This window comes from Filicampus tigris, chromosome 12 (assembly GCF_054856515.1).
Source record: "Filicampus tigris isolate MCC_2025a chromosome 12, RoL_Ftig_1.0, whole genome shotgun sequence".
NCBI classification, from domain to species: Eukaryota; Metazoa; Chordata; class Actinopteri; order Syngnathiformes; family Syngnathidae; genus Filicampus; species Filicampus tigris.
Window position 1 is genome coordinate 12,573,618 of NC_141228.1, and position 26,102 is coordinate 12,599,719.

At 40.5% G+C, this 26,102-nt stretch overlaps 2 protein-coding genes across 3 annotated transcripts; both read left to right on the forward strand.

Annotated features, from left to right (window-relative positions):
- The first annotated feature begins 32 nt into the window (after positions 1–32).
- Positions 33–13,201, forward strand: matk (megakaryocyte-associated tyrosine kinase). 2 transcript variants are annotated; one of them, XM_086046345.1, is made up of 14 exons: positions 33–172; positions 250–294; positions 868–981; positions 1,159–1,274; positions 1,791–2,010; positions 2,221–2,314; positions 2,382–2,447; positions 2,637–2,736; positions 2,874–2,958; positions 3,262–3,335; positions 3,425–3,626; positions 4,370–4,456; positions 5,459–5,687; positions 13,091–13,201. In XM_086046345.1, exons 2-14 carry the CDS (start codon positions 286–288, stop codon positions 13,144–13,146), a joined length of 1,452 nt encoding a protein of 483 aa, XP_085902471.1. In that variant the 5' UTR covers positions 33–172; positions 250–285; the 3' UTR covers positions 13,147–13,201. The 2 variants fall into 2 exon arrangements, with proteins under 2 accessions (XP_085902471.1, XP_085902472.1); XM_086046346.1 differs by lacking the exon at positions 13,091–13,201 and having other exon boundaries at positions 5,459–6,959.
- A 1,429-nt stretch (positions 13,202–14,630) lies between these two features.
- On the forward strand, positions 14,631–24,947 carry rx1 (retinal homeobox gene 1). The gene is made up of 3 exons (XM_086046351.1): positions 14,631–14,934; positions 20,587–20,831; positions 22,174–24,947. Exons 1-3 carry the CDS (start codon positions 14,631–14,633, stop codon positions 22,627–22,629), a joined length of 1,005 nt encoding a protein of 334 aa, XP_085902477.1. The 3' UTR covers positions 22,630–24,947.
- Positions 24,948–26,102: the final 1,155 nt, after the last annotated feature.

Below are 26,102 nucleotides of genomic sequence, written 5' to 3' on the forward strand. Positions count from 1 at the left end.
ATGTCAGGAGACACACATTTAAGAAAATAGTGAGGAAGTGCTGTGACAGAGACACTGGGATGCGTCTTTGGTGAGCATTTCCACTCCTCACTTGTGATGGACAATGTTGCCACAGAATGAGATGAAGTTCTACAAAAGGTTTCACTCCTGAACAAGCTGTCTGTCCTGTCAGGTAATAAAACATTTAGGACATAAGAGCCGAAGAAAGCTCTCCGCCTCTTAATGATAATTAATTTTCTTGTTTGCCAGGTGTTCAAGAGAACTTCCAGACTTTATGACCTTCTCATGACAAAGGTTAGTACTTTTTTTTTTTTTTTTAATGCTATGGAAAAAAAACATCCAATTCAACAGCATCACGATTTACGTCCAAAGTGCTATAATCATCAATACAGTATATTTGGAAAAAGTGTCAGGTTAATATTTGTAGCTCTTGTAATTTGGACACCAGAGTATTGCCTGCTCAATTTAATATTAAGTGTGACCACCTAACAATGCTTGTATAGGCAGTCTTTTAAGTTACACTTGCAAAATATAATGCATTGCAATACCTACATCAGCTGGTTCTTGTCATTGTAGTTTAGCAGTGGTGTAGAAGTGTATCACGAAAGCGATTTCAAATATTGGTGTCACCTTATTTACATGTGAGGGGCAAGCCGCGAGATGTGCTTTGACTCAGTGTCAGGGGTACCTAATTTGCGACCAGCCTGTGTATGATAAAAATAGTCTCTTGTCCTTGTACTCTTCTAGCCATGGAGCTGTGTGACTTTCACAGCATGTTTACATTTGTCAAGGAAATTTTGTTAACACTTTCACACACAACACTTAAAAAAAAAAAAAAAATGAGGGTCAACACTTGATACTCTGCAGATGAGCTGGACCACCGGTACACAATGTGTTGCCAAGGGAGACCACAGGAAGCCCAAACCTGGAGAGCTGTTATACCACAAAGGAGACATACTCACTATTGTTGCCATGACTACGGTAAAAAGCGTACTTCTTTTCAAACAGTTACCTCGGTATCCAGTAATTAGCCTTATGTGGTACTTCAATACAGATTGTAGCTAGAGGGAAACAAACGTGCGCTCTATTTCTGACAGTGTAATGCAAGTGATGATCTATAAAATCTCGAAACCTAATGTGCTGCCTGATATTTTCCAGATTAAGAGATGCTACAAAGCCAGAAACAACTCCACCGGAGTTGAGGGCATCATAAATGTCGCCGATGTGCGGGAAAGAGAAGCTCTGCGTGTGGATCCAAGCCTCAGCCTCATGCCGTACGTAAGCTCTTCCTCTGAATGTGACTGTTTTCGTAGGAGTCGTGACTGCCGCTGCGGTCTCGCATCACCAGGATGCAACTGAGTGACGCTGATATAGTGACACACTTATTTCTCACTGAGGGGGGAGCACACAAACGCCCTCGTAGGAATCATGATTAGAACTTCCTCTCCTGTTAAATGCTAAAAGTTGAAGTCATACCTAACCTTTTAGGGTCGCAACCAGACCTCGGCGTAGATTAAGAGGTCGAATTTAAAATGCAGGGGCTTTTTCAAGCAACTAGGAACGGCTTGAGTCGGACTCAAGTTGGCTAAAACAAATGAGAGACTCGACTTGAAGTACTGGATATCTTGTGACCGAGCAAGATTGTATGACTTGATTTATGACTTTCTTAACCCAAGTAATGACATTTCGTGAAGTCTCCACTCCATTATGAACAGTTCCAAATACATGTCCGTGTTTGTACAAAACCTTCAGGCTTGCAACTAACCTGCTGTCCGCCTGTCCTCCGGCAGATGGTTTCACGGGAAGATCTCGGGCCCAGAGGCGGTCCGGAAGTTGCAACCGGCTCAGGACGGCCTGTTCCTGGTGCGAGAGTCAATCCGACACCCTGGTGACTACGTGCTGTGTGTTAGCGTCTGTGGGGAAGTCATCCACTACCGAGTGATGTATCAGGCCAACAAACTGACCGTTGACAACAAGCAGCACTTCTACAACCTCATTGACATGATAGAGGTAATTGTTTTTTTAAATGTGATGTTCTTCTTTGTATTTATGCTCTGGCGCAGTCGCCCATTTCTTGACCATGTTAGGCAATGTGACTTATTTATAATCCCTAAATGAGGAACACAAAGCAGCGGAGCCAAAAGAGGAATGATACAATGTGATTTTCATGTGCTGCACATGAATGTCACCCTTTTACAATGTTTGTTTCCCCCTTTGCAGTTCTACTCACAAAACAAGGGTGCCCTTGCTCAAACTCTCCTGAAGCCGAAACCAAAACAAGGAGCTAAGTCGGCTGAGATGGAGCTGACAAAAGGTGGTAATAATTACTTGAAAAATATTTTTCCAAGTATTCACTGATCTTACAAGTGTCTCCCTTGTAGCTGGATGGCTGCTGGACATCACCGCACTGAAACTGGGACACATCATCGGAGAGGGGGAGTTTGGTGGTGAGTTTTTGTAGATTTTCTTCGGATCAAATGCAGATAAAGGCATTTGTAATCCTTTTACACTGCTATATTTTTCACTTTTATAAAGATTTCAACCTTGGTGGACGTCCACCACTGATTACTAACCCAGCAACTTTCCTATTAATAAAAGTTTGCTGAATAACCTGTATATGTGATTGTGTCCTTTAGCTGTGTTCGAAGGTGAATATTTGGGCCAGAGGGTGGCGGTAAAGACCATTAAGTGTGATGTCACAGCTCAGGCCTTCCTGCAGGAAACCACAGTGATGACGTGAGTCTGGACACGACTCCAATTGTATTTCAATCAAACATTTACTGCTCAATTTGATCATATTGAATTCACAGCAGCGCATGGAACATTTCCCTCTGATTTTCTCAACTTGGCTGTGTTTGATTGGCTCCTTCCAGGAAGCTGCAACATAAAAACCTGGTGCGCTTGCTGGGTGTCATCCTGCACAAAGGCCTTCTCATTGTCACAGAGCTCATGACGAAGGTACATCACACACCAGCGTGTACAATAATGGCACTCATAAAACTGTTACATGAGCAGTCTTTTCTTGTACATTTATTTTTCTAGGGTTGTACAAATCACACTCAAGGAGAAGACTATATACAGTACAGTGTTAAGTTGGAGATAACACAAAACTGTGCAAACAAATATTTGTTTTAAGTCCATTACTCACGTCATTTATCTATGAAATCCTAATGAAATCGATTGTCTTAATGCTAACTGCAAACCACCTATAAATTCATATTAATGTTATATTTATCTGACTTGAGTGTATTTGTGTTACAGGGAAATCTGGCACACTTCCTCAGGACGAGAGGACGGTCACTCGTTAGCCCCGTGCAGCTTCTTCGCTTTGCACTGTAAGTTCTGTCAGAGTGTGTGTGTAAACAGACGACTTTTAAATGTTTTTCAATGCTAATCAGCATCCGTTACGTGTGCGCATCCACAGCGACGTGTGTGAGGGAATGGCGTACCTGGAATCCAAGAAGCTAGTCCACAGAGATTTGGCGGCTCGCAACATCCTGGTCTCTGACGACAACGTGGCCAAGGTCAGCGACTTTGGGCTGACTCGGGCTGCCTCGAGGGTGTCAGATAACCAACGTGCCAAACTGCCTGTCCGTTGGAGTGCCCCTGAAGCGCTCACAAAAGAGGTTGGTGCCTACAGGATTTATGCATGCAGAGCCATACCAGTAAAGAGATTCAATACAAGAGCAGTGTAAAAACTGTACTTCTTTATTCTGAGACGTGTTTCTATTATTTTGATCCCTTTTAGCCAGGCTACAAGGACAACGGAAACAGTTTTCGATATGATGCAGTACAGTTCTTCATGGTGTCCATTAAGTCTCTTTAAAATATAGCAAATAAATAGACATACAGTATTTGTGGAAATTATGACAAAATGAGGAGTTGATATTGAAGTTTGTATTTTTCCCTTGTTTAATGCACCTCACTATGGGCACCATTCATTGCACAAAGCACGCATTCCTTCATTCAACGTTGTCCCTGTCACCACCAGATTATTGTGCCATGCGTGCATTGTAAACCACATAACACATTGTGACTCTTTTTGAGGAGTAACCACATATTAGGGGTTTATTTAAACAGAACCTATCTCCTAAACAGGGTACTTGAATTACACAAATGCAGTGTAATTGTTAACCAATGAGTGAAAAGAATTTATCCGATCAAACTATTTCTGTTGCTTTTATAATACATATTTAAAATTGTTTCTTGTACCAATTAATACTCATTGGTACATCAATACCACTCTGACAATGTCGATTAAAATCGAGCATTATCTTTTTAAAGTGGAATTCTTTGTACATTTCATATATTGAATCTAGGCACCATATTAATGGATTTTCATTTTTCCTATGTTTTCCTCATTCTGCAGAAATACTCCACAAAGTCAGATGTTTGGAGTTTTGGCATTCTGCTCTGGGAAATCTTCTCCTATGGCCGACAACCATACCCAAAGATGGTATGAAGCCTCATTGTAATAAATGCACTTTTTGTCTTTAGCACATGTTTTAGCTGAACAGATGCTTACTGACATCATTTTTCAAAACCACGCTATACTCTATATCATTTCTTCTCCGGTGAGCTGATGCTTATCTCAGCTGACTTGAGGCGAGGGTACACCCTGGACTGGTCGCCGTTCAATTGCAGGACACATAGACCAACAACCATTTCCACTCACAATTTTGAGTCTTTTTAGTGAAAGGGGAAGTCAGCCCAAACATATGTTTTCAAGAATATGTTTAATTCAAGCCCACTAGTTGAAACAAGGCACTCTGATAAATATTGCGTTTGTGGAATAAGAGTTAATCCACCCGTTTTTAGCCATCTCTGGGGGCGGCCATTTTCTCCCTTCTGTCGACTGAAAATGACATCACAACTGCTCAGGGCTCAGGTAACGACCAATCATGGCTCAGCTTCAGAAAACAGGTGAGCAGTGATTGTTCGTTACCTGAGCCCTGAGCAACTGTGATGTCATTTTCAGTCAACAGAAGTGACAAAATGGCCGCCCCCTGAGATGGCTAAAAAGGGGTGGATTTTGCTGCTTAACTCATATTCCACAAACGCAATATTAATCAGAATGCCCTATTTCAACTGGTGGGCCTGCTGGGAACATATTCTTGAAAAAAAATGTGTTTGGGTTGATTTCCCTTTAAATGAATGTTTTTTTGAATTTGAGAGGAAGCTGGCATACCTGAAGAAAACACACGCAACTCCACACAGGAAGGCTTGAGCCCAGATTTGAATCCCAAACTTCAGAATTGTGAAGCAGTATATAGCAGTGTAAATGTGGTGTTTTATATGGAAAAAAAGTGGGGCACACACCAGGAGAACTACTGACTGATGTTGTGTAATGAATGTAGGGATATGGCAAAGGTCCCGGAAGGCTTCTGTAGCATTGTTCTTTTCTTTGATTGCATTTAGAACATGAATACTGTTCTGAAGAGTCATTCTTCTGCCGCAGTCTTTGAAGGAGGTGACGGAGCGAGTGGAGGGTGGCTATCGCATGGAGGCACCAGGAGACTGTCTCCCTGCTGTTTACGCCCTCATGAGCATTTGCTGGGCCAAGGAGCCTCGCAGAAGGCCTGCTTTCCACAAAATGAGGGAGAAACTTGAACAAGAGCTGGCTAAACGCAGCCCGGGGTATGAGTCGCAACATCAAGATGGAGTCAGGCGTGGATCCGGACGTGGAGGTGGCTATCCCACTCACAGTGTTTGAATTGCATCTATTGGACAGGTTCTCGTCCACTTAAAACTTCATGAACGTTATGGACTACAAAACAATCAGGTTTAAAGTACACACACTGGCCAGTGCATTAGGTACACCTTAATCTGATCTATCTGATTTATTTTATGTTGTTATTAGTCGTTCTTTGTACAGTATGTATGTATTTATAGTTCTATTGGCCCGCTTCATTCTGTCCGTTCATCAATCCATCATTCTATTATTTTAGCAGATGGACGTTTTAGGTTGTTAGTTTTAGGTTGTTCCATCTTATAAATGGTTGTCATTCTTGCGCCATTCCAAAGACGTTGACAAAATAGGTCAAGCTGGAGAAATAAATAAGCTATATAACTGGTATAAGGAACACAAATAAAATTACGATTGTGTAAACTTATCCGAACTTAATCTGTGTTTTTATCAATTTATCAGTCTTGATAACCTACTTCACTATCTATCTACCATTGTGTCTGGGGGACTTAGTTTAAATGCGTATGCCCACCGTGTAATGTAATGTTATTTTGCTGCTGGCCCACAAGCAATTTCACTTGAGGAGTCGGCAGAAAATGAAGTCCCTTTTGCTGGGTTGTTGTCACATTTGGATGAGCGCGTTGAGGAGATTTAAGTCAGCGTAAGCTCGGTATTTGTCTCTGTCCCGCGAGACGCAAGCCCAAATTGAGGCTTCATCCTCATCACCCAATGAAGCAGCGTCCTGGAGCATTGCTTCAATCTGCTCTGTGTTTTTTTTTTGTTTTTTTTTTTTCCTTCAAGACTCATAATGGGATGAGCTGCAATTTTCCACACAAGGATTTACTGCAAAACCAAATGTAAAAAATGATGATGATAATAATAATAATAGAAGATTTGATGGGGTTGCGTGAAGGATTTACTTTTGCTTGCTGTGCACTGATGTATTTTTGTGTCACATGACCTACTGGTGCGTTTATCCCAATGGCCATATGTTAATGGTGCATCTAATGCCTTCTAAGGTGGGCTTTCTGTTTGACTCTGACAGACAACAAGCTGTCTAATGACCGTTAGGTGACAGAGAGCAATGGAACCTTTTCACTAGTACTTAATATCCCTCACAGTCTCTCTCTATACTTTATCGCTATGTACGGTATCTGTCACTTGCTGTACATTTGAAAAAATAATGCACTCGTCGTTTTCTAGTTTTCAAGTAAAGTTATTCCTGATTTATTATAAGACGCACTGCTAATTAAATGCCACAGTTTGAAATCCGCATGAGCACTTATTTTAATCATTTGTTCTCCACCGACATGGATATCGGCGGCTTTTAACTTGCGTTCATGGAGTGATTTAGATCATTAGAGTTGAGAAGTTGCATAGCTTACCTGTCAACTAACACAATCCCGCTAAGAACTGTGTGTTTAGCCCACAACGCGTTTTAGGGCCGGTAATTAGGTTGTGCTCAGACTTGTGACGTGTGACCTCTATGCCGCTGAATTTATTGGGAACTGGCTCAATTTGTAGTTTTAGTATATCGAAAAATAAATAATAATAAAAATAACCACCTGAAAATGTTAAATATATTATACTACATAAACCGTATGATACATTTTTACAGTTAAGAAACTACTGTGTAAAGTCACAATACTCATGTTCCTAATTACTAGGTTCAGTATTATGAAAATAGTCGAAAACGTTCAAGAAAAATAAAAGTTGTACGCAGATTGTTGTCTTCATTTTATAAGAACAATAATATTACAAGGAAAGTCATATTATGAAAGTTGTGATTTTTATAGGAATTGCATCCACGATATTTTACCAACACCGACTAATAAAACAATAGCATTCTAGATTATTATTTACTGGAGCATGCCGTCGCTGTCCTGTGAAAAACACTTATGTCAATTTTTTTTTTTTTCAATTTTCTTATTTATGTGATTGGTGTTTCCGCGCTGCAAACATCGCATTAACGTAAAAATTAAACTTCTTTCCGAAATTGGACATAAGTCTTTTTCACAGGACAGCGACGATATTCTAATTCAAATGAAAATTGTTAATATCATAAATTATGTAATCATGTCGTAACATTTTGAGAATAAAATTATAGTTTTACATGAGCAAATCGTAACACAATTTAATAACAAATGCAAACATGTAAGGCAATTTATTAAATATAATACTGTTTAAATAATTGAATGGGCCACTTTGTACAGGAAAAGTTGGGCCAGAGGTCAGAAAGGTAAAGAACGCGTGATTCAAATGGCCGTTTTTGCTGCTCTTTGGTCAGTAGTTCCTGCATGTCTTAGTCCATGTTAAGAGTTCTAGTGAATCACATGACCATCACCTTCGCTACCTCACTCTTCCCTTCTCTTCCTTCATCCACCATCCCCCCCACAGCCTGTCTGTGCACCACTCGGGGTAAGCTGACACTGCGCATTTACACGTTAGCTGCTTTTACCTTTAATAGGATCAGGGCGACTTACGTTGTCATTTGATAAAACCAAGCAGCTTGAAAACTACACTGCTGCCCCCTTAACCAATTTATGCACAGGATAACGGTCAAACAGTAGAAGGACAAAGATTTGTTAGAGCAAAATTGGAACGGGATAATCGCCACAATCTTGTTGTGACTAAGTGAGTTGTAGTTTAACTTGCAAACATTGTAGTTCTTTCCTTCTGCTTACTAGTGAATGGAAACATTCGATTTTAGCTATCATCTGGAAGACTTTTTGTTGAGTAGCCAGACTTACGAGTTTTGTGAAATCTTGTAGTAAGTCATGTATTGCTTGACCATTTTTGACCATTTGACCAAAAAAAACCAGTCGATTTTAGTTAACAGTAAAACAGTATGTTAAGCCTGTAATTCATACCTTTATTGTTGTAAGCGTTAATTGACCAAAAAATAAGTTCCTTCATTCATTACAAATTGTTTTAATTAACCGAATGATGAAACGGTTATGGAAATTTTAATCTACCAAATATCGGAATCCAACGGCGTCGGCCTAAAAACAATCCATATCTGTCGAGCGCTAGAAATTAGCATCAGTTGCGGTTTTAGAACCTGATAAGCAACCTATTTGAAAATAAATGGTGCTGCAACACCTGTAGACAGACAATGGAACAATACTCATAGGCATATATTCTTCGAAATATATCCACTTTGAAAAACAACTAATATTACTGCACCTTACTGAGTCGCTTTGTTTTCAAATGCTTCGTGTATTATGTCTGTCTGCATTATACAGCCCCCTGGTGGCCATGGTGCACAAACCAGAAGGACAATTAAAGCATGAGATAATGATGCACTAGCTCCACAAAACAATGCGCGAAAACTTTGAAGTAGGGCTGCACGATATTGGAAATGCATGCAATATGGATGCTGACTACAGCGATATCGATATTATTGCGATATTTAACATGTTCCTAAAGAAATGACATTTCTATTATCTAATGAAAGAAGTATGTTTTTTTTTAATGTGACCAAATAAGCAATGGCAATGTGTTCTTCGCAAATTAATTGTAATTCCCCTAGATAATGTCCAACTCTTGAGTGGCGATGCACTTTTTAGTTTGTGTCTGACTGGTCAACTTCAGATAAAAGCATACAAGCAAAAAAAAAGCAATTCATAAGAAAATTATTGCTTTTCTTTGCGATATCCACATTGCATAGGCCATTATCACGATATCAATTTTTTTCGATATATTGTGCAGCCCTACTTTTAAGCAGTTGATTCAACACAAATAGTGCAGCAACACATATAGACAGACAATAAAAAATCTTTTGGAAATAAAAAAAATACAAAAAAACAATTCAGCCTCATCTAGTTTTCTGTCTAGAGAAAGACCTATAGTACGCTTAGTGCGGTACTATACTCAGTATGACAGTGGCATATTAACAGGAGTTCAGAACATTCAATGCAAAATTCTCTTATCCCATTAAAAAATATATATGAATAATTACCATGTGTCAATTCAGGAAAATTTTGTATGTGCATGAATCTACTGTGCGTTTGACATAGCAAACTAATCCCTACTGAGGTTAATGGAAAGTACATCATACACAGGAGGATGCATTTAAATCTCTTGTTGGTGGTACAAAATAAAGACAGTCACAATCACTTGTCTTTCTCACTTGGCACCATCTGCAGTTTTTAGTGTAACATTTGTTCGCCCAAGTAAACACAGAGACAGTCTCCATAGTAAATGTTCTCTCTTTAACTTTATCTTTAGATTTGTTTGAGGTCACAGGAAATCTCTTTAGTGTCTTTAGAGTCATGGCTGATTTCTAGGACACTAAGCTGGCATCAGCTTCTTCAACTCTGTGTCCTCCCCTTGTTTAAAGCTGCCACTTTTGTACATGTCTACAAAACATGGGCAACTGGCGGCCAGCGGGCTGCTCGTGGCCCGTGCCCACACTCTCGTTGGACCCTCGATTTGAAAAAAAAAAATCATGTTTTTGTTGTTGTTTTTTGTGATGGGGGGAATTCTAAACATGTTTCCTCTATTACACTGGACCCCTACATACTACCTGCAGATTCACCTGTTCGCCCATTTTTTATTGATTTATTTTATTAATTTTTTAAAAAATCAAATGTTTGCCTGTTTTGTTTTGGGATTATTGGGCGGGGTGGACAACCCGCATTTTATTGTGGAAAAAGCATGTTGGAGGTTTAGCACAGTTTTTAAAAGATTTTTTGGGGTTAAAGAAAAATTTCACCCGCCCTCCACAAAACACACACACATCTGGTTGGGAAGTGTGTGGTCCTCCTCCTCGTGCACCCCCCAGTAGTGCTGTTTAAAAAATTGTAGCTCTGTCTATCATTTAAGTTGCCCATCTTTGATGTAGACATTAACCTAATCAAAGATTCCTATCACGAGCCCACCAAGGTACTGCGCATGGTTTCCTCAAGGACCACATATGCCCGATTGCCATCATTCAGGAGGATCTCGGCACGTCTTTCTGAATAGACGTCGTTAAATACTGCACGTCACTCAACAGCTTACATAGAAAATGCAACCTCCAGATTGAAACCTGAAAAGCTCTCAGGTCGACTACTTTAAGATTACCGGCTCTTCTCCGGGGTTTAAACTAAATATGGCGAAGCTGCCCTGAGCCACTATACTGCCCAAATTGGGAACCTTGGAAGGAGAGGAAACACAATTGACACAGTTCAGCACTGACGCTGTTACATTTTTTTTAACATTTAATATGAAATTTTGAATTGTGAATGGAATTTGTAGTCATTTTAGTGTTGCAAAAATGTTTTTTTTTTTTTTTGTTGAAGTGAAGACTTAGTTGAGAAGTAAGAGAACTAAAATCTTATTTTGCTTTAGCCATTGATTCTTTTTGGGTGTCTGTGGAAGAACCAATACACAGCCTCAACAACCTGAAACCTCCTCATGCTGGACACCAGCCTGATGTGACATGACATCGTCACCGTCAAGTGCAAGTCACTTGTTGAGGTTCCAGTGCACTTGACGGTGAAGGGCAGCAGAGGTGGCCATTTTACTAAATTTGTCCAAAAGCTGTCATTCGTCATCCGTCAGCGGCCGGGTACCTCTCCGTCATTCATCAGTCCGTCATTTTGCGTGATAAACCGAATTGTAATTGTCAGTTAGCAGAGCTGGGCACTTGACCCTTTTTTGCCGGTCCGGCCGCGACCCTCCGCCCTTGACCTGGGTACCCTTCCGGCAGCGACCCCCCCGGCCATATTCATAAACATTGTCGGCCCCCGTTCCGGGAGAGATGCTGACGGAAGAGGTTTATTTAAAGACAATTAGCTGGCTAACTTACTATTCAAACCCGCCGTGGACACGCTTCAAACACGACAAGTCTGCCAGCATTCAACAAGTTACTTATTTTCCACACTTCCCCTCCTTCACACTTCCCGGCCTTCAAAATAAAAGCATACCGGCAAACCACTACACAGCAGTTTTGCTACGGCGTATTTCTGGAAGTAGGAAAGTGCATGATGTGCCATACTTGAGTGGTGCGCGCAGCTTGAATATACTCCCGGACACAAGTTGTTTTGAAAGAAGCCTAAAAAGAAGCCTTTCACCGCTTCCACTTCCGGCCATGCTTAGTCCAGCCATTTTAAAAAATTTGTCAGCCCTCACCCCTCCACCCAAAAAATGGGCATCCTGCCGGGCCGGAGGGTCCGACCAGTCCGGCCCATGGACGGACTGCCCAGCTCTGTCAGTTAGTCAATCTGTCAGTTATGTCCGTCAGTTAGTCCGTCCCCCCAACCCCCAAAAAAGTCAGCAAAATGGCCGTCCGTCAGTGACGACTGAGAGGTCCATCACTGAGGGACGTGGTTGATGACGATTACAATGATGGACGAAAATCCACTTCCGCCAGTGCTTAGTCCGCCGATTTTAAAAAGTGTACCGTCAGTCGTCAGCAAAACGGGCGTCTAGCGGTGACGGACTGAGGCAATCAGCTATATTGTCCTCCAAACATTGACTGCAAATCTATAAAAGACAGAATACTAAGTGTTGACAATCTGCCTCTCCCTGACACCCTGTTTTTGGAACTTGACCTTCAGTTTGAAGATGGTGCAAGGGCTCACACTGAACAATGCTGCAACAAGCTAGCCAATTGCACGGGCCCTTCCTGATCAGTGAAATTCTCGGAGCAGACACCCCGACTACTGTTGGTGTTGCCAATCAGGTGGGTACCCACCCGAAGCTCCAAAAAAAAAAAAACAATCAGTGACAACAGCAAAATAAGCTGTCAGCCACTGGGAGAAAAGATATGGCAAACTTTTCATGGGCATAACCCACATTCTCAGAACCTGTTACTGAATTGAGTTGTACCTAATGGAATTCACATTTAGAGTACGGTATTAGAGAGAGAGATAGAAGCGATAAGCCAACAATATTTTTCTAGGTTTTAAGTGTAAATGCTTGTGTCCCAGCAAATCACTTGTAATGTGTTGGGACTCAAGTGTTCTAATGTCAAAGTTTCCTTTCCCTCGCCGTTTAACACAATGAGGTCCGGTTGTGGCAAGTGAAAACGTTCAGCGCATCCTTTTGTCCCGGAGACAAAGAATTTCTCAAAAGAAAGTCTTGAGCTGGTCTTCATTAGGCGAGGCCTCCTCCCGTGGCCGCGAATGAAATTGACATTTAATACAATTAGTTGAGCAGAAAACAGCTGCCAATCACTCTTAAAGGGGAAGGATTCCAATTAATAAACCCTCCTCGTAATCCCCTTGTTTCACCTCCCACCAGCCTTGTCCACCTCTCCCTCTCGCCTCCTCCCGCCTCTCGTTTGCGCTCGTCTCTGCAGTGCGCGCTGGGCGAACTCCGCTCCCCAAACTTTCTTCTCACACCACTACGAGCGTCCGGCCGCACTCTTTTGCATGTTATAAGTATACTTTTGTTTTTGTTTTTTTCTTTTCAAAGAGATGCGAGAAGACAAGGTGCAGAGTGAGAGCGCGCAGTGGATCCCGGAGGAGTAAATGTGGAGGAGAGGAGCATCAGTAACTGAGCAACACGTTTACTTTTAACAGCAGGTAAGCGCTCATGGGCTTCATTTGGACTGTTACTTTTTTCTCTCCCGTGAGCTCATCAATGCTTAAGTTCTAGTAAGCATACATATGAGAAGTAAATAGCATCACATAGAGTACCGTATTTCTTGAGGATACTTCCATTCTGATCACATACTTAGGTGACAAATGTTGTTTTATGATGTTTTTGCCCTGTACTGTACTGCCAGACCACTGGGAGGCATAGTCGTTTTTTTTAAACGACAAAATTGTAATATTCAAAATTAAATGTCAACCAAGATAAGGTGTTTGAAGGTTACAGTTGAAGAATTTTTTAAAAAGTAGTTATCAATAATAAAGTATGTAAAGCAAAGTTCATTGGATGTATAAAAACTAAAAACATGTTAAATGTAATTGTTTGCATTGAAATACATAATTGTTATGTCAAGTATGCAAAACAAAAGAGGCTAAAATAAAGTTTGATGTATAAAAAACATTTAGAATTAATATTTTGTTCAAATATATACCAAATTGAGTAAAAACTGATTAAAAAAGATATCAAGTGTGTAAAATAAAAGGAAAGGCTAACGCTATATAGACCGTTTATATTCAGTGATACGCAAAATTGTGTAAAGTATTAGTAAAAACAATTTTAAAAAATTAAGTAAAGAAAAATAAATACTGACCATTTATCAATGTATAAAAAACATTTCAAACTGACAGTATTCAAATACATAAACAAATCGTATCGCAAAATTGTTTTAAAAGTTATGTCAAATATGTAGAATAAATGAAAGGCTGAAACGTTTTGATGATGGATGATAGATTGATAAATTGCGTAAAGAAAGCTGTGTATGTATATGTGTGTGTATGTATATGTGTATATATATATGTGTGTATATGTGTGTATATATATATATATGTGTGTGTATATATATGTATGTGGTGTATGCATATGTATATATATATGTGTATATATATGTATATATATATGTATATATATATATATATATATATATATATATATATATATATATATATCATCACATCAACAACATTATGTATGTCTGAATAAGGAATGGATGCCTGGATATTTGTGAATCTGTCTCCTGTATATAATGACACAATTGTTTCTAATTCATAGTTTGGTGGAGCATTCACTATTACAAGTTTTATTATATTCTGTTGGTGGATAGGTTTTCTGGCTGCTGCAGGTCCGATTTATAAGCTGAAAGTTAACAGTGAGGGTTTGTGTACTCTTAATGGTCCAAACTTTGAAAGTAGAGGGGATAGACTTTAGGACCCCCCGCAACAGTGCACAGCTAAGCGGGTTTAGACGCACGTCAGGCTTCCTCCGAGGTAACGAGGTGATCTCTGACCTCCTATTTGCGCGGCGTCGCTCAATTAGGCCTCTTCCCCTCTGGCCGCAGGAGCCGCTGAGGGGCCCACACGCTCGGATGCATTTATCACTGGATACCATGAGCATGGTGGACGACAGCTGCCTCTCACCCAGCAACTTCCACGACCTGGCCAAAGGCGGAGGCGTCACGGTGGGGGGACACGTCCACAGCATCGACGTCATTCTGGGATTCAGTAAAGACCAGGATTCTCTGCTCGGCCCTGCCGGGGTTCCGGGGCCTCAGAAGGTGGGCGTCGAGGGCTTGGTGGATTCCGGGAAACAGCACGAGTCCCACCCGTCTTACAGTGGCCACCTTGGACCCCTTCAAGATGATAGCTCAGACCAGCAGCACCAGTATCAAGGTGAGTGGGGATGTGAAGACACAGTGCGGAATGTGCAGGTCACTTACTGAGACAGAAAGTCAGTCAGTCCTTAGTTTCCAAGTCAAAACGTCGATGTGGCACCTAATAGGCTGAGGAACCATTTTGGGTATCTTCAGTGGAAATGGACCCCACACACCTCAACATAAGGCAGTAAAACCACATGATTTCTACCAGCCAATGAGTGAAGAAGCTAATGAGGATCATGAAAAACTTAACATAACACCAGAAAAATACATTTATCTTGGTATATCATCATAAAATATGTATTGATCTTTGATTTAAAAAATGATGTTTTTTTAAATGATACACTGTTGCAATTAAAACAACAGAATCTTGACTGTCTTAAACTAAGTAGTACATTTCTGAGTAAACCGAGACAAGATTATCATTATTTCAGTATACGAGTGTGCCTTGAGATAAGAGTTCAGTCCGTTCAGTGATCATGCTCGCAACTCAAAACACTCATATCTCAAATCATCTTTTCCCATTGACATAAATAGAAATGCCATTAATCCGTTCCAGTCTTTCCCCCAAAAAACATCAATCGTTGTAATGTGTATTGAAATATCACTACATAAGATTGTACTTTATAAAAGCATACAGTAATAATGACATCATTAAATACAATTAAACAGTTTTTGTCACACTGTATCAATTGAATGGCAATGGTGCTGCTCTTTCTGTTGTGCCCGCATTGGCCTCTAGGGGCAGCATAAGACAGACAGATGGATATATGGTCATTGAAACGTCTCAACTCATCTCAGTTCATCAGTACAGCACTAATATTAGTCATTCTTTGCAGAGGATCAAGAATATGCCTGTGATAGCTGGTTGTTTTAAATGCACAATGGGTAATTGTCTTTTTTGGTTTAATTTGATTGTAAGCTTCAAGTGGGGGTGGGAATGAACAAGTTGAAGCCTCCTTAATGAAGAATTATTTACTACTTGCCAACTGCTGCTTGTTGTGAACATAATTGAACATATTTTTTTTAAAAACAAAAGAATGACTTAAAACGCAGAGATTAAATATAAAAATATATATTTTTTTTTAAATATTCAATTTTTGTCACCAGTGTTGACACTGGGGCAGATTTGATCAACATGTTTTGCCGCTCTGCCATGTCCAGTGTGTTGCATTAAATGAGCTGTGTGGGCTGAGATTGGGAGATAAATCACAGAACAAGATGTTACTGGGGGTTTATGCCCCCGAAGCCCAATCCCATCTCCTTGTGGAATTCCCCCCTAATCTTCTCTTGTGTGCAGATTAGAATCCATGGGCCTTCGTTCTGTTGTCGCCGTTATGTTATGTGGACGTCTAATCTGAAGCTATATTCACGTCTGACAGGTGGTTGATGACTTTGTGGCACAGACATGACAAATATTAATTTCCATGAATTTGAGAAGAATACATGCACATGAAGAATGATCAGGATTGTAATTCAAGCTTCATCCACACATACACGAGTCTATTTAAAAATATGCTTTTCCTCGATCGGGGTTTGATTTCCAGAGGAACAGGAAGTGGTATAAGACCTAACTGTAAGGCCATTCTAGCCAATCAAAAATCTTGGCCGCAATGCAAGCAGACAGTAACATAATTAACTTCTCGATCCTCGTATCTGTAGAGAGTCCAACCGAAAATTAATGGGCAATCGTTTATGCATTTTTTTCTTTGTAATCCAACTTGCTCAGCAAACTAAGACACCAGCAAACGTCTGTCAAAATATCTAAGTATTTTCAAAATCAGCCAAAAAATAAAAATCACGTCTCATAAGGACATAAAAAATGAAAAAAAAAATCAATTCTAACAGATTTCCAAAACGACTTATTTGACTCCAAAGGCAGGTTGTAAACAGAAAAGATGAGTAGAAAAATATGCATATTGAAAAAATACAGGAGACCTTTTGCAAAGAATGCCCATCCACAGAGGTGACATCTTCGGTTGTAACTGTATATAAATGTTCCACTCCGGACCTGTAGGTGGCAGTAATGTGCATTACAAAGTGGCAGCAAAATATTTTCATCTAAAAATTTCCCCCAAAAAACCCAAATGTGGATAAATAAATAATAAAATAGTGTCTCTTTTATATGACCCAGAATGCATGTTGCGACGACGATTAGAACGCCTAATTACACATTTTTAAAACTACTCCAAGAGGCCATTTGCAATGACATCACTCCTTTGTACAGTATGTAACTGTCCCGTGAAGTCAGGCCACTTCCCCTTGGATGAGCAACTTTTCCCAAGTTGGGTGTCATTCACCCCCGCCCCAGAACTCCCCGCTTCCCCTCCCTTGTGTGCTGGCTGCTAAACAGTGGGCAGCCTTCAGACTAGTGGCTGTGATGGGCTGACAGGCACAAGAGCTGGTCGCTGAACCACACCCGACCTCGGGCCTTTGTCCCAACCCGGCCTTTGTCATGGCTGCTTAATGAGAGCTCGATAAAGCAAGCTCCGCATCCAGCATTGTCGCCGGGCGCGCTCCAGCTCGCCACTTGAAAGAGCACCACGACCCCTCCTTTATGTGCCACCGGTGCGTCTCATTCACCGAAAACAAGCCGGCTGCTACATGGCCCACTCGTTTGCTTTTTCCAAACAATGATGTCATACAGGCTATCAAGTGGAACATTCGAAATGAATGCAATCAGTAGTTCATTTCTGACTTCTGAACTATCTCTGATGTAAGGCGGGTTTTCTCAACCTTGAGGGAGCCAAGGCACATACATATTGTATTTTACATTCAAACACAAAGTGGCCGCCATCTTTGTGGAGTTTCCTAAAAAACATGCAATGAGCACTCCAAATGCCTCCATAATTCTTATTCTTACATTCACGCAAAAAAAACTGACTGCTGAAGTACATGACCTGTTTTACTGCCCACACTCCTCTTTTCACTATTAATCTTCCATTTAACTACCGGTAGTTCATTTGTGTTTTTAGAGCAAGTATCAGCGTTTGGAACATCATGGTAATTTTGACCCATTGATGTCTCGGAATGTTGGCCTGTACGAGCAATTGGTGCGTATTTTTAACTGAAACTTGAAAAGGGTTGAGGAAAACTTTCAGCAATAATGAAATTATATACTTTTACTCTAATTTGAAGGTGTTTTTTGGGCCAGATTTTCTTAAGGTCAGAGCGCACAAAATCATTCCCCAAAAATGCAATTTTTTTCCCACACAAAAAGGTCCATTTTTCCAGAACCCGTTGTCCCATTTTCAAAACTTCATGGTGTGTTGCGCTTACGTTGAATTGGCCATTCCAAGCAGACATTTTGACTGACTGTCATTTTTGGGAAATCTTGCTATTATATATTGCTATTAGAAAACTCTCATGACACATCACCAAACAAAAATGTCACCCAAAAAAATCCCAAACAAAATAAAGAAAGATGTATGCATCTGTGTGCATTTCAGTGACCGTCAATTATATGTGTATTTTCGCCGTTCAGTGGTTCCCGGTCCCTTTGTTGTCAACTGTACGTGCTCCTTTTTTTTTATGACAAAATGGAGTCGCATATTTAACGGAGGCGTTTATATCTGAAGTCAACGACACACCCACCAAATTTTGGCATAGCGTCTATTAAATGAATGGCCCACTGTTTGAGGAAATGCGGTAAAGAGCTTTCACACTTGACTGCGATAATAATTGTAAAGTTCTACTTACTCCAAAAGGTAACTAGATTTAAAGTCAAGGAGGTTATAGGCCCATTTAAAGCCATATAATAGTTTGTAACCCCTCATTAGCTTCATTTAGACTTAAAAAAAAAATCTAAATAACACTGTCATTTGCTTGGGATTTGCACCGATCAGTCTTGGTGAATGTATTTCTAGTCCAATGTAGGACAATTCTGTTTCATAATCTTGTATGTACAATACTTGCTATCCAGGCCAGAGCATTTCATTTCGTCAGTTTTACTTTAGGAGCAGATAAAGGGTGGAAACAAGTTTAACAAATCCGATTAGCAGTGTTTACGAGCCTCATTGAGGTTGAGAGGATTGACGGCTTCACTCATCTACAGTAGCTTAATGATGCATGTGTCCAACTAATGGCTGCTTGTCTGGAATGTGCGCATTGCATTCTTCACTTCTATGAGATGTTTTTTTTTTTTTTAGGTGTTAGTTACACTCTTTAGATAAACCTGCACAATCTAATAAGATCCATTAAGACAGCTGTGTCGTAAATAAATACACAACAAAACTCAACTATTAATACCCATAACACTACTAATCTTCATAAATGCACACCTTCCGTTTTCACTCGGAGATCCATGCATTTTTTTTTTAACGTTTTTTTCTGTGGTGAAGTGGATTTCTGGATTTACGCCTGCATTTGGATCTGTCAAGAGAATATGGCTTAGTTTTGATTACTTTTACTGTATCAACATGTTTGTAATTGAGCTTGTAGTTTGCATGAATACGCAACTGCAATGATTTGATCCAGGACATTTCCCAGGAAGTCCAGGTCTATGCCCTTCTGTGCTTCTTCCAGTGTCTATGCATCTCCATTGCAAGATGCTGTTTACACTTGGTGACACTTGAAGCTCAGTGGACACTGAGAAACAGAAATCAAACAGCTCTTGTGAATTTTGCCTTTCAGTTCCTTGTAAGACAACAGCAAGTTGTGCAAAAAGTACCGAAACACTGAACAGCTGAACATTTAAGTTGAGAGAAGGTCAAATTAAGTTAAATTTACAGATTATTGTGCATTTTAGTCTTATCCTGAAATTTCACCAAAAGCCAAATAGTGCAAACTTTTTGTTAATAGTGTATATACTACAACCATAATACACAGAAGTACCTCAACCCGTGAGTGATTCGACTTTTGATATATGAGCAGTTACTAGGCTGATTTTTTTTATTTTTTTGCTTTAATTTGAAAGCAAAACTTTGAAAGGATTAGCTGTAGAAAATGTCGAACAAGTAGCAGTTTCGCAGATAGTGAACAATTCTTCAACAAAGAAGCTACAGTAAATGCTTCCCTCAAGATGTTTATTGCCACTCCCAGTTAACAATAAATACAGATGAAACAAATAGAATTGCGCACTGGGTATTTAGCATAACCACACAAACTTTGCCTTATGAAAGTCTGCTAGCCTAGTGCTAACATATAATGGGAAATGCCATTGACGGGCCAACAAAACTAGCATTAATATTGCGTTAGCATGATTCTTAAATGAACATGTTGAAGACAAACGCAGCAAAACATGTAGACAGACTGTAAAAATACTCACAGCCAGGCATATGCTGTACTGTATTCTTTATCCTCTGCAAAAAACACGTTTTATACATTATGCTGCCCCCTGTTGTCCAATGCACCCACACCTGACACAATATCCATGACTTAATGCCTAAAATCATGATGCACAAACTGTTTAATTCTGTACTTTTTATTTCATGTTTTTATCATATATTTTTGTAAAGAACAAAACTGTACAGTGCCATTTTTCTTTTTAAGAACATGTTGCAAACATTTTTTAGGGGGGCGCGAACGGAATAATAGCAATTCCATTCATTGAAGACTTAAGATCAGAGCGGTGGTCACTAAATGAATTCAAGCCATATGTCAAAGGGTGAAAAACTAAAATAGGATTGAAGTCATTATCCTTGTGGTTTTTTTTTTTTTTTTTTTGCAGATGCCGACCTGTTTACCAACAAGTGCGAGGAGGAACTGAGGAAGAGTGTTGAAAGCGATGAAGGCAAGTCACCTGAGCCGTGCAAGGACGATCAGCCCAAGAAGAAGCACCGACGCAACCGCACCACCTTCACCACCTACCAGCTGCACGAGCTGGAGCGTGCCTTCGAGAAGTCCCACTACCCTGACGTGTACAGCCGCGAGGAGCTGGCCATGAAAGTTAACCTCCCCGAAGTCCGAGTTCAGGTAGGACTGGCATCCTCGATTCATTTTGGGTTTGGATTGCTGCGGATGCGCATGTGTGTAACCGGCGTCCACCCAAATCGGGTATCGAACTCACGCCGTCTCCATGTCTCTGGTTTGGGAGCGCAGAGCGCTGACCGGTGAATTAAAATTCCGGGTCGCTCTGCACCGGATTTGAAGGTACAGGAAGTGAGATTTTAGTAACGTACAAAAAAGGTTTACTTTTTTTCTATTTTAAAGCGGAAGTCAACCCAAACATATTGTTTTCAATCACGGCTCAGATTCAGAAAACAAGTCAGCCGGGATTGGTCGTTGTGAGCAGTTGTGATATCATTTTCAGATGACAAAATGGCCGCCCCCGGAGATGGCTAAAAACGAGTGTATTTTGCTGCTTAATTTATATTCCACAAACTCAAAATTAATCAGAATGCCATGTTTCAACGAATGGGCCTGCTGGGAACATATTCTTGAAAAAAATGTTTGGGTTGACTTCCGCTTTTAAAAAAAAAAAAAAAAAAAAAAAATGTGGCTGTGAGGCTGACAAGGGTGCGCAAGCTCTAGCGTACACTAACACAAAATATACAATAAGACACATAACACACTTTTTTTCCTACAATTTAGGAACAGTCTGCGGTCAGTCGACTGCAATTGACTTGTTGGGCGCTCCTGCACTAAAGTAGTGACCATAAAGCTTCACAGAATGGAATAAAACTACCATGAATCCCTTACAAGGACCACTGGTTAATTTACAAGTACTTGTCAAAATAGTCTAGTAATAACTTTGGCTTCGTATACAAAGGCCAGTAGTGCTATGTTAATATTTTTCAAGCATTTTCAGCTGGAGACCCAACAAATACGGACATGTATGAATTGCCAAAAGCTGACCTGGGATCTTAACCCTGAGTTAGGTAAACACTATTATAGGATACCAGCATACCAACGAGTCCTTAGGCTTGCTTGCCAAGTCAAGCGATTATACCAGATAATTACACAAGAGTGTGTGTTTCCAAACATATTAACCCTTAAGAGTTTCCAGTCCCTCCAGTCGCTGTGATCCTATCACATCGAGACAAGATGCCAGAACCGAGTCAGCATAACGTTTGGCTGATAACTTCTGCCCAAGATTTGGGCTGATCAAGCGTAAATTCACTCTTGAACTATTCAGTTCAATGAGTTTGAACAGACTGAAAAATAAGTTTTGACGTAGATAAATCAAACGGATTTCTGGTGAAAAAAGGAGAACGCCTCCCACCCACCCCTGAACACATAACAGCTGAAATCTGATTGGATGAAAACAAATTGCAGATTGTTGGGAATAAATGAATACAATGTCTTCAATCTCCAGGTGTGGTTTCAGAACCGAAGAGCTAAATGGAGGCGTCAGGAGAAAATGGACGCCAGCACCATGAAGCTGCACGACCCGCCGATGCTGTCCTTCAACCGCCCGGCGCCGGTCCACAGCACCATGGGACCCATGAGCAACTCCCTCCCCTTGGACCCGTGGCTGACCTCCCCTTTGTCCAGCGCCACGCCGGTTCACAGCATCCCGGGCTTCATGGGCCCGGCTCAAGGCCTCCAGCCCAACTACCCCGGCCACGGCTTCCTCAACTCCAGCCCTCATCCGTCCATGGGTCAGGGAATGCAGAGTATGGCGGCGCCGCCCCCTTACCAGTGTCCGGCGCCGTACCCCGACAAGTTCCCGCTGGAGGACATGGACCAGCGCAGCTCGAGTATCGCTGCACTGAGGATGAAAGCCAAGGAACACATCCAGTCCATGGATAAAACCTGGCTACCCATGTGACTAACAACAGGGAGTGACACTGAGTGGCTCCTCAGAGTGCTGACATGATCGCATGATGGCAGGGACCTTACCCACAATGCAAAGGAAAAAGATTATAAACTGAGGATTTAGGGACTTTCTTTTTACGTTTTTATTCTTTTTCTTTTTTTTTTTTTTTTTACCTCTCAAGGACATAAAGTGGATGAGTGGTGTGTTTTTAAACTGCCCTTTTTGAATGTGCGGCCATATTTTGCATGACCGTGAGTCCATCTTAAGTCAATCGAATCCGGTTACTACATCTTACTTTCTGCTGTTTGTTTCTTACTTTTACCCCCTTGCTTTCCCTGAAAATGTGTTTGTTTTTTACAAATGAAATCCAATTGCCAATTTGGTCTAATGAGAGTGTCAAGTACAAAGGAGTATTAGGGCCACAATGAGAAGAGTAGACAAATTTGGACATTGACTCTTTTACAAAGATCAGAACTTCCCCAAAAAGTTTTTTCCTCCCTTATTACAACTTCTCATACATAACTTGGTTTTCATGAAACTACAAAAGAATGCATGTCTTTGTTTTCCAAAGAGATTTTTTTAATTCAATGTTATGGCTTTATTCTTCTAAAATTACAACTTTATTCTCATGAGATTCTTCTAAAAGAAATTACCGGTAATTTTATTTTTTCCTTGAAAATTTTATAAAGGATTTTGACATCTCATGCATTCTTCCTTCCCCAAAAATGTCAGAAAAATTCAAACTTTTATCTTAAAAATATTATTTTTAATTTAACAACATAGTTTTCATAAAATTACAAATGCATGCCTATTTTTCCTCCCATAAATAATTTTCCTCATGAATTTATGACTTTCTATTTTTTTTAATTTGTTTTTAACTGTCTTGAGTTTGAAAATGACAACTTTATCCTCCTAAGATTACAATCATTTGTCAAAAAAAGATTTGTTTTCCCCGTGAAAAATACAACCACTGGATTTTTTTTCTTTAAAAAAAACAAAAACTTTTCTAATATTCAAACTTTTGTTTTCTTTTCCATGTGCACTAATACTCCTTTGTAGGTTTGTCGCTGGTATGGTTTCTTAAAAGTTTTTTGTTGTCGTTTTTTTTTTTTTTTTTTTTTTAAACCCTCAACTTTTACAGTTGAGGAACACACCTGTACATGTATGGTCCTGCAAAAAGTACATTTACTTGTAAGTACAGTCAGTCCTGTGGGGGTACTGCATATGGTACCTTGAGAGGCAGAAATAGATCCCGGGTGTCCCCCAATGGCCAACAGTATGGGTTCATTTAAGCCTAGAGTTCACAGATGACAAAAAAAAGCCCCTTCTTAAAAAAAATAAACAACAATTGACTGTAAGGTCAATAATAGCTGAAAGGGCAGCTATCTGAGGTAAGATGACACCTTCTAAGTGGGAATATACCAAAAAAAATAATCATGCACAGTTGCTTTGTTGGTGTGCTGTCATGCTTTAACGAGGGAGGGACGGAATGTAGCAAAAAAAAAAAAAAAAAAAATGAAGGAGGCTGCGAGGGGAAAAAAAACCCAACTGTTTTGCTTAATTTCTTGTGCTTGAGTGGCTGTTGGAGGAGAAAGGCTGTTGGCAGCTCAGTGTTGGGTGGCTGCGCGTACGTGCGGGGCAGCACCGTGTGATGCGTCACCCCACATAGTTCAGCCTTTGTTCGGCACAATTGATCCAAGTGCATTCTCTTTGTCCGCACTTGAGGCGGGGGTGCGGAGGGAGGGGGGGGGGGGGGATTGTGCGGTCTCAGGCAGCAGTAAATAGGCCCTTGTAACCATTTGTGTTTCTTTCCCAATCAAAGGAGGAGAAGCATCGATTGGAGCTGCTATGATCATTAGTGACGCGATATTGGTCTCGTCCATCTGTTCTTGAGTTTGGCTCCATTTGTCACTAAAGTAAAGACGCTCACCTAAATACTAATTTAATAGTTGGAATATAACTATCAATCAGCTGCTCATTTTCACATTGTATTGTGGGGGTTTTTTGGATTGCGGGTTTTTGTTGTTTAGATACCTGATTGGACCTCAAATGAGGATTACCTTGCACAAATAGAGCTTCCTACATGTGTGATTTGGGACCACGAATAAGCCAAAGGTTACGGACAAAACTGCACTAGATGTGTTTTTTGGTTTTGTTTTTTAATGGCACAGGGTTTCTTTTTTTTTTTTTTTTTTACCCTGTGATGATGTTTTGTTAGAAATACATGTCATAGTGATAGTCATTTCTTTCCTTTTGTCTGGAACATCGAGGTGCATATTCTGGAAAGACGTGAACAAAGATCTACTGGAAATAAATATAGTTTGATAGAACATGTGTCACTGCTTTCTCACTTTCATGTTGACCCGTGTGCCCATTCCCACAGTTTTTCCCCCTTTTGGCCCAGTAAGTCTAAAGAGCAATCCAAGATTACAAGAGAATAATCGTTATCATCTGACATACATGCGCAGAGACATTTTTCTTTCTTTTTCCTTGTGCTTGTCACTTGTGCTCCAACTCCCTCTGTGTGTGTGTCTCCCCTCTCCCTCTTCTTTTTTTCCACCCCTCCCAATCCTCCATAGTTGGATGGCAGGGTGCCAGCCCGTTAGGAAGATGAGACTCCAATCAATCAGGGCTTCCCAGGGGGGCCTCTGACCACAGGGCCCGGCTGCCTAATTGCCCCCAAGCAAGCCTGGCGAGCGAGTGGCCAGAATGTGAGGCAGCGAGGCCTGCAGGCTGAGCCTCTGCAACACATGTTGAAGCACGGGGCCGCTGCATCACTTTCTTGGACAGATGGACGGCCATATGCATGTAGGCGCGTGGATACAGTAAGAGGGCATTGTTTACGTGTTTCTGTTAACATCTCACCAAAGATATCATCTGCTGTTTCACACTTGAGGGGGTTGTTGTTGTGTTGATTAGCTGCGGCAGTTCAAAACAAATATCTCAATTGATGCACTGTAAAGGCATTTTGCTCAAGTGCTGCTTGTTACTCCCTAAACTAAAAGATGGCCAGAAGTTGTGCAATGAATTTGTTGCGTTGATTCTTGATTTTTTTTTTTTTCCTCAAGTTAAAAAAGAATTGCAGACAATTTATATAGAATACCACTGTTTTCAGTGGCTGTGTGCATTTGGTACCTGCTTTGGGGACTTACCCATCTTAATCCACATAATAATACCACCACTAGCACGGGACGTGGCTATGTGAGAAGCCATCAATACTATGCAAAGATGCAATAGAACAGCTTGGCTCAGCTTCAGAAAACAGGTGAGCAGGGATTGTTCGTTACCTGACCAACTGTGATGTCATTTTCAGTCGACAGAAATTACAAAATGGCCGCCCCCTGAGATAGCAAAAAGGGGTGGATTTTGCTATTTAACTCACATTCAATAAACGCATTGTTAACCAGAATGCCGTGTATCAACTAGTGGGCCTGCTTGGAACATATTCTTGAAAAAAAATATGCTTGGGTTGATTTTAAGCAAAT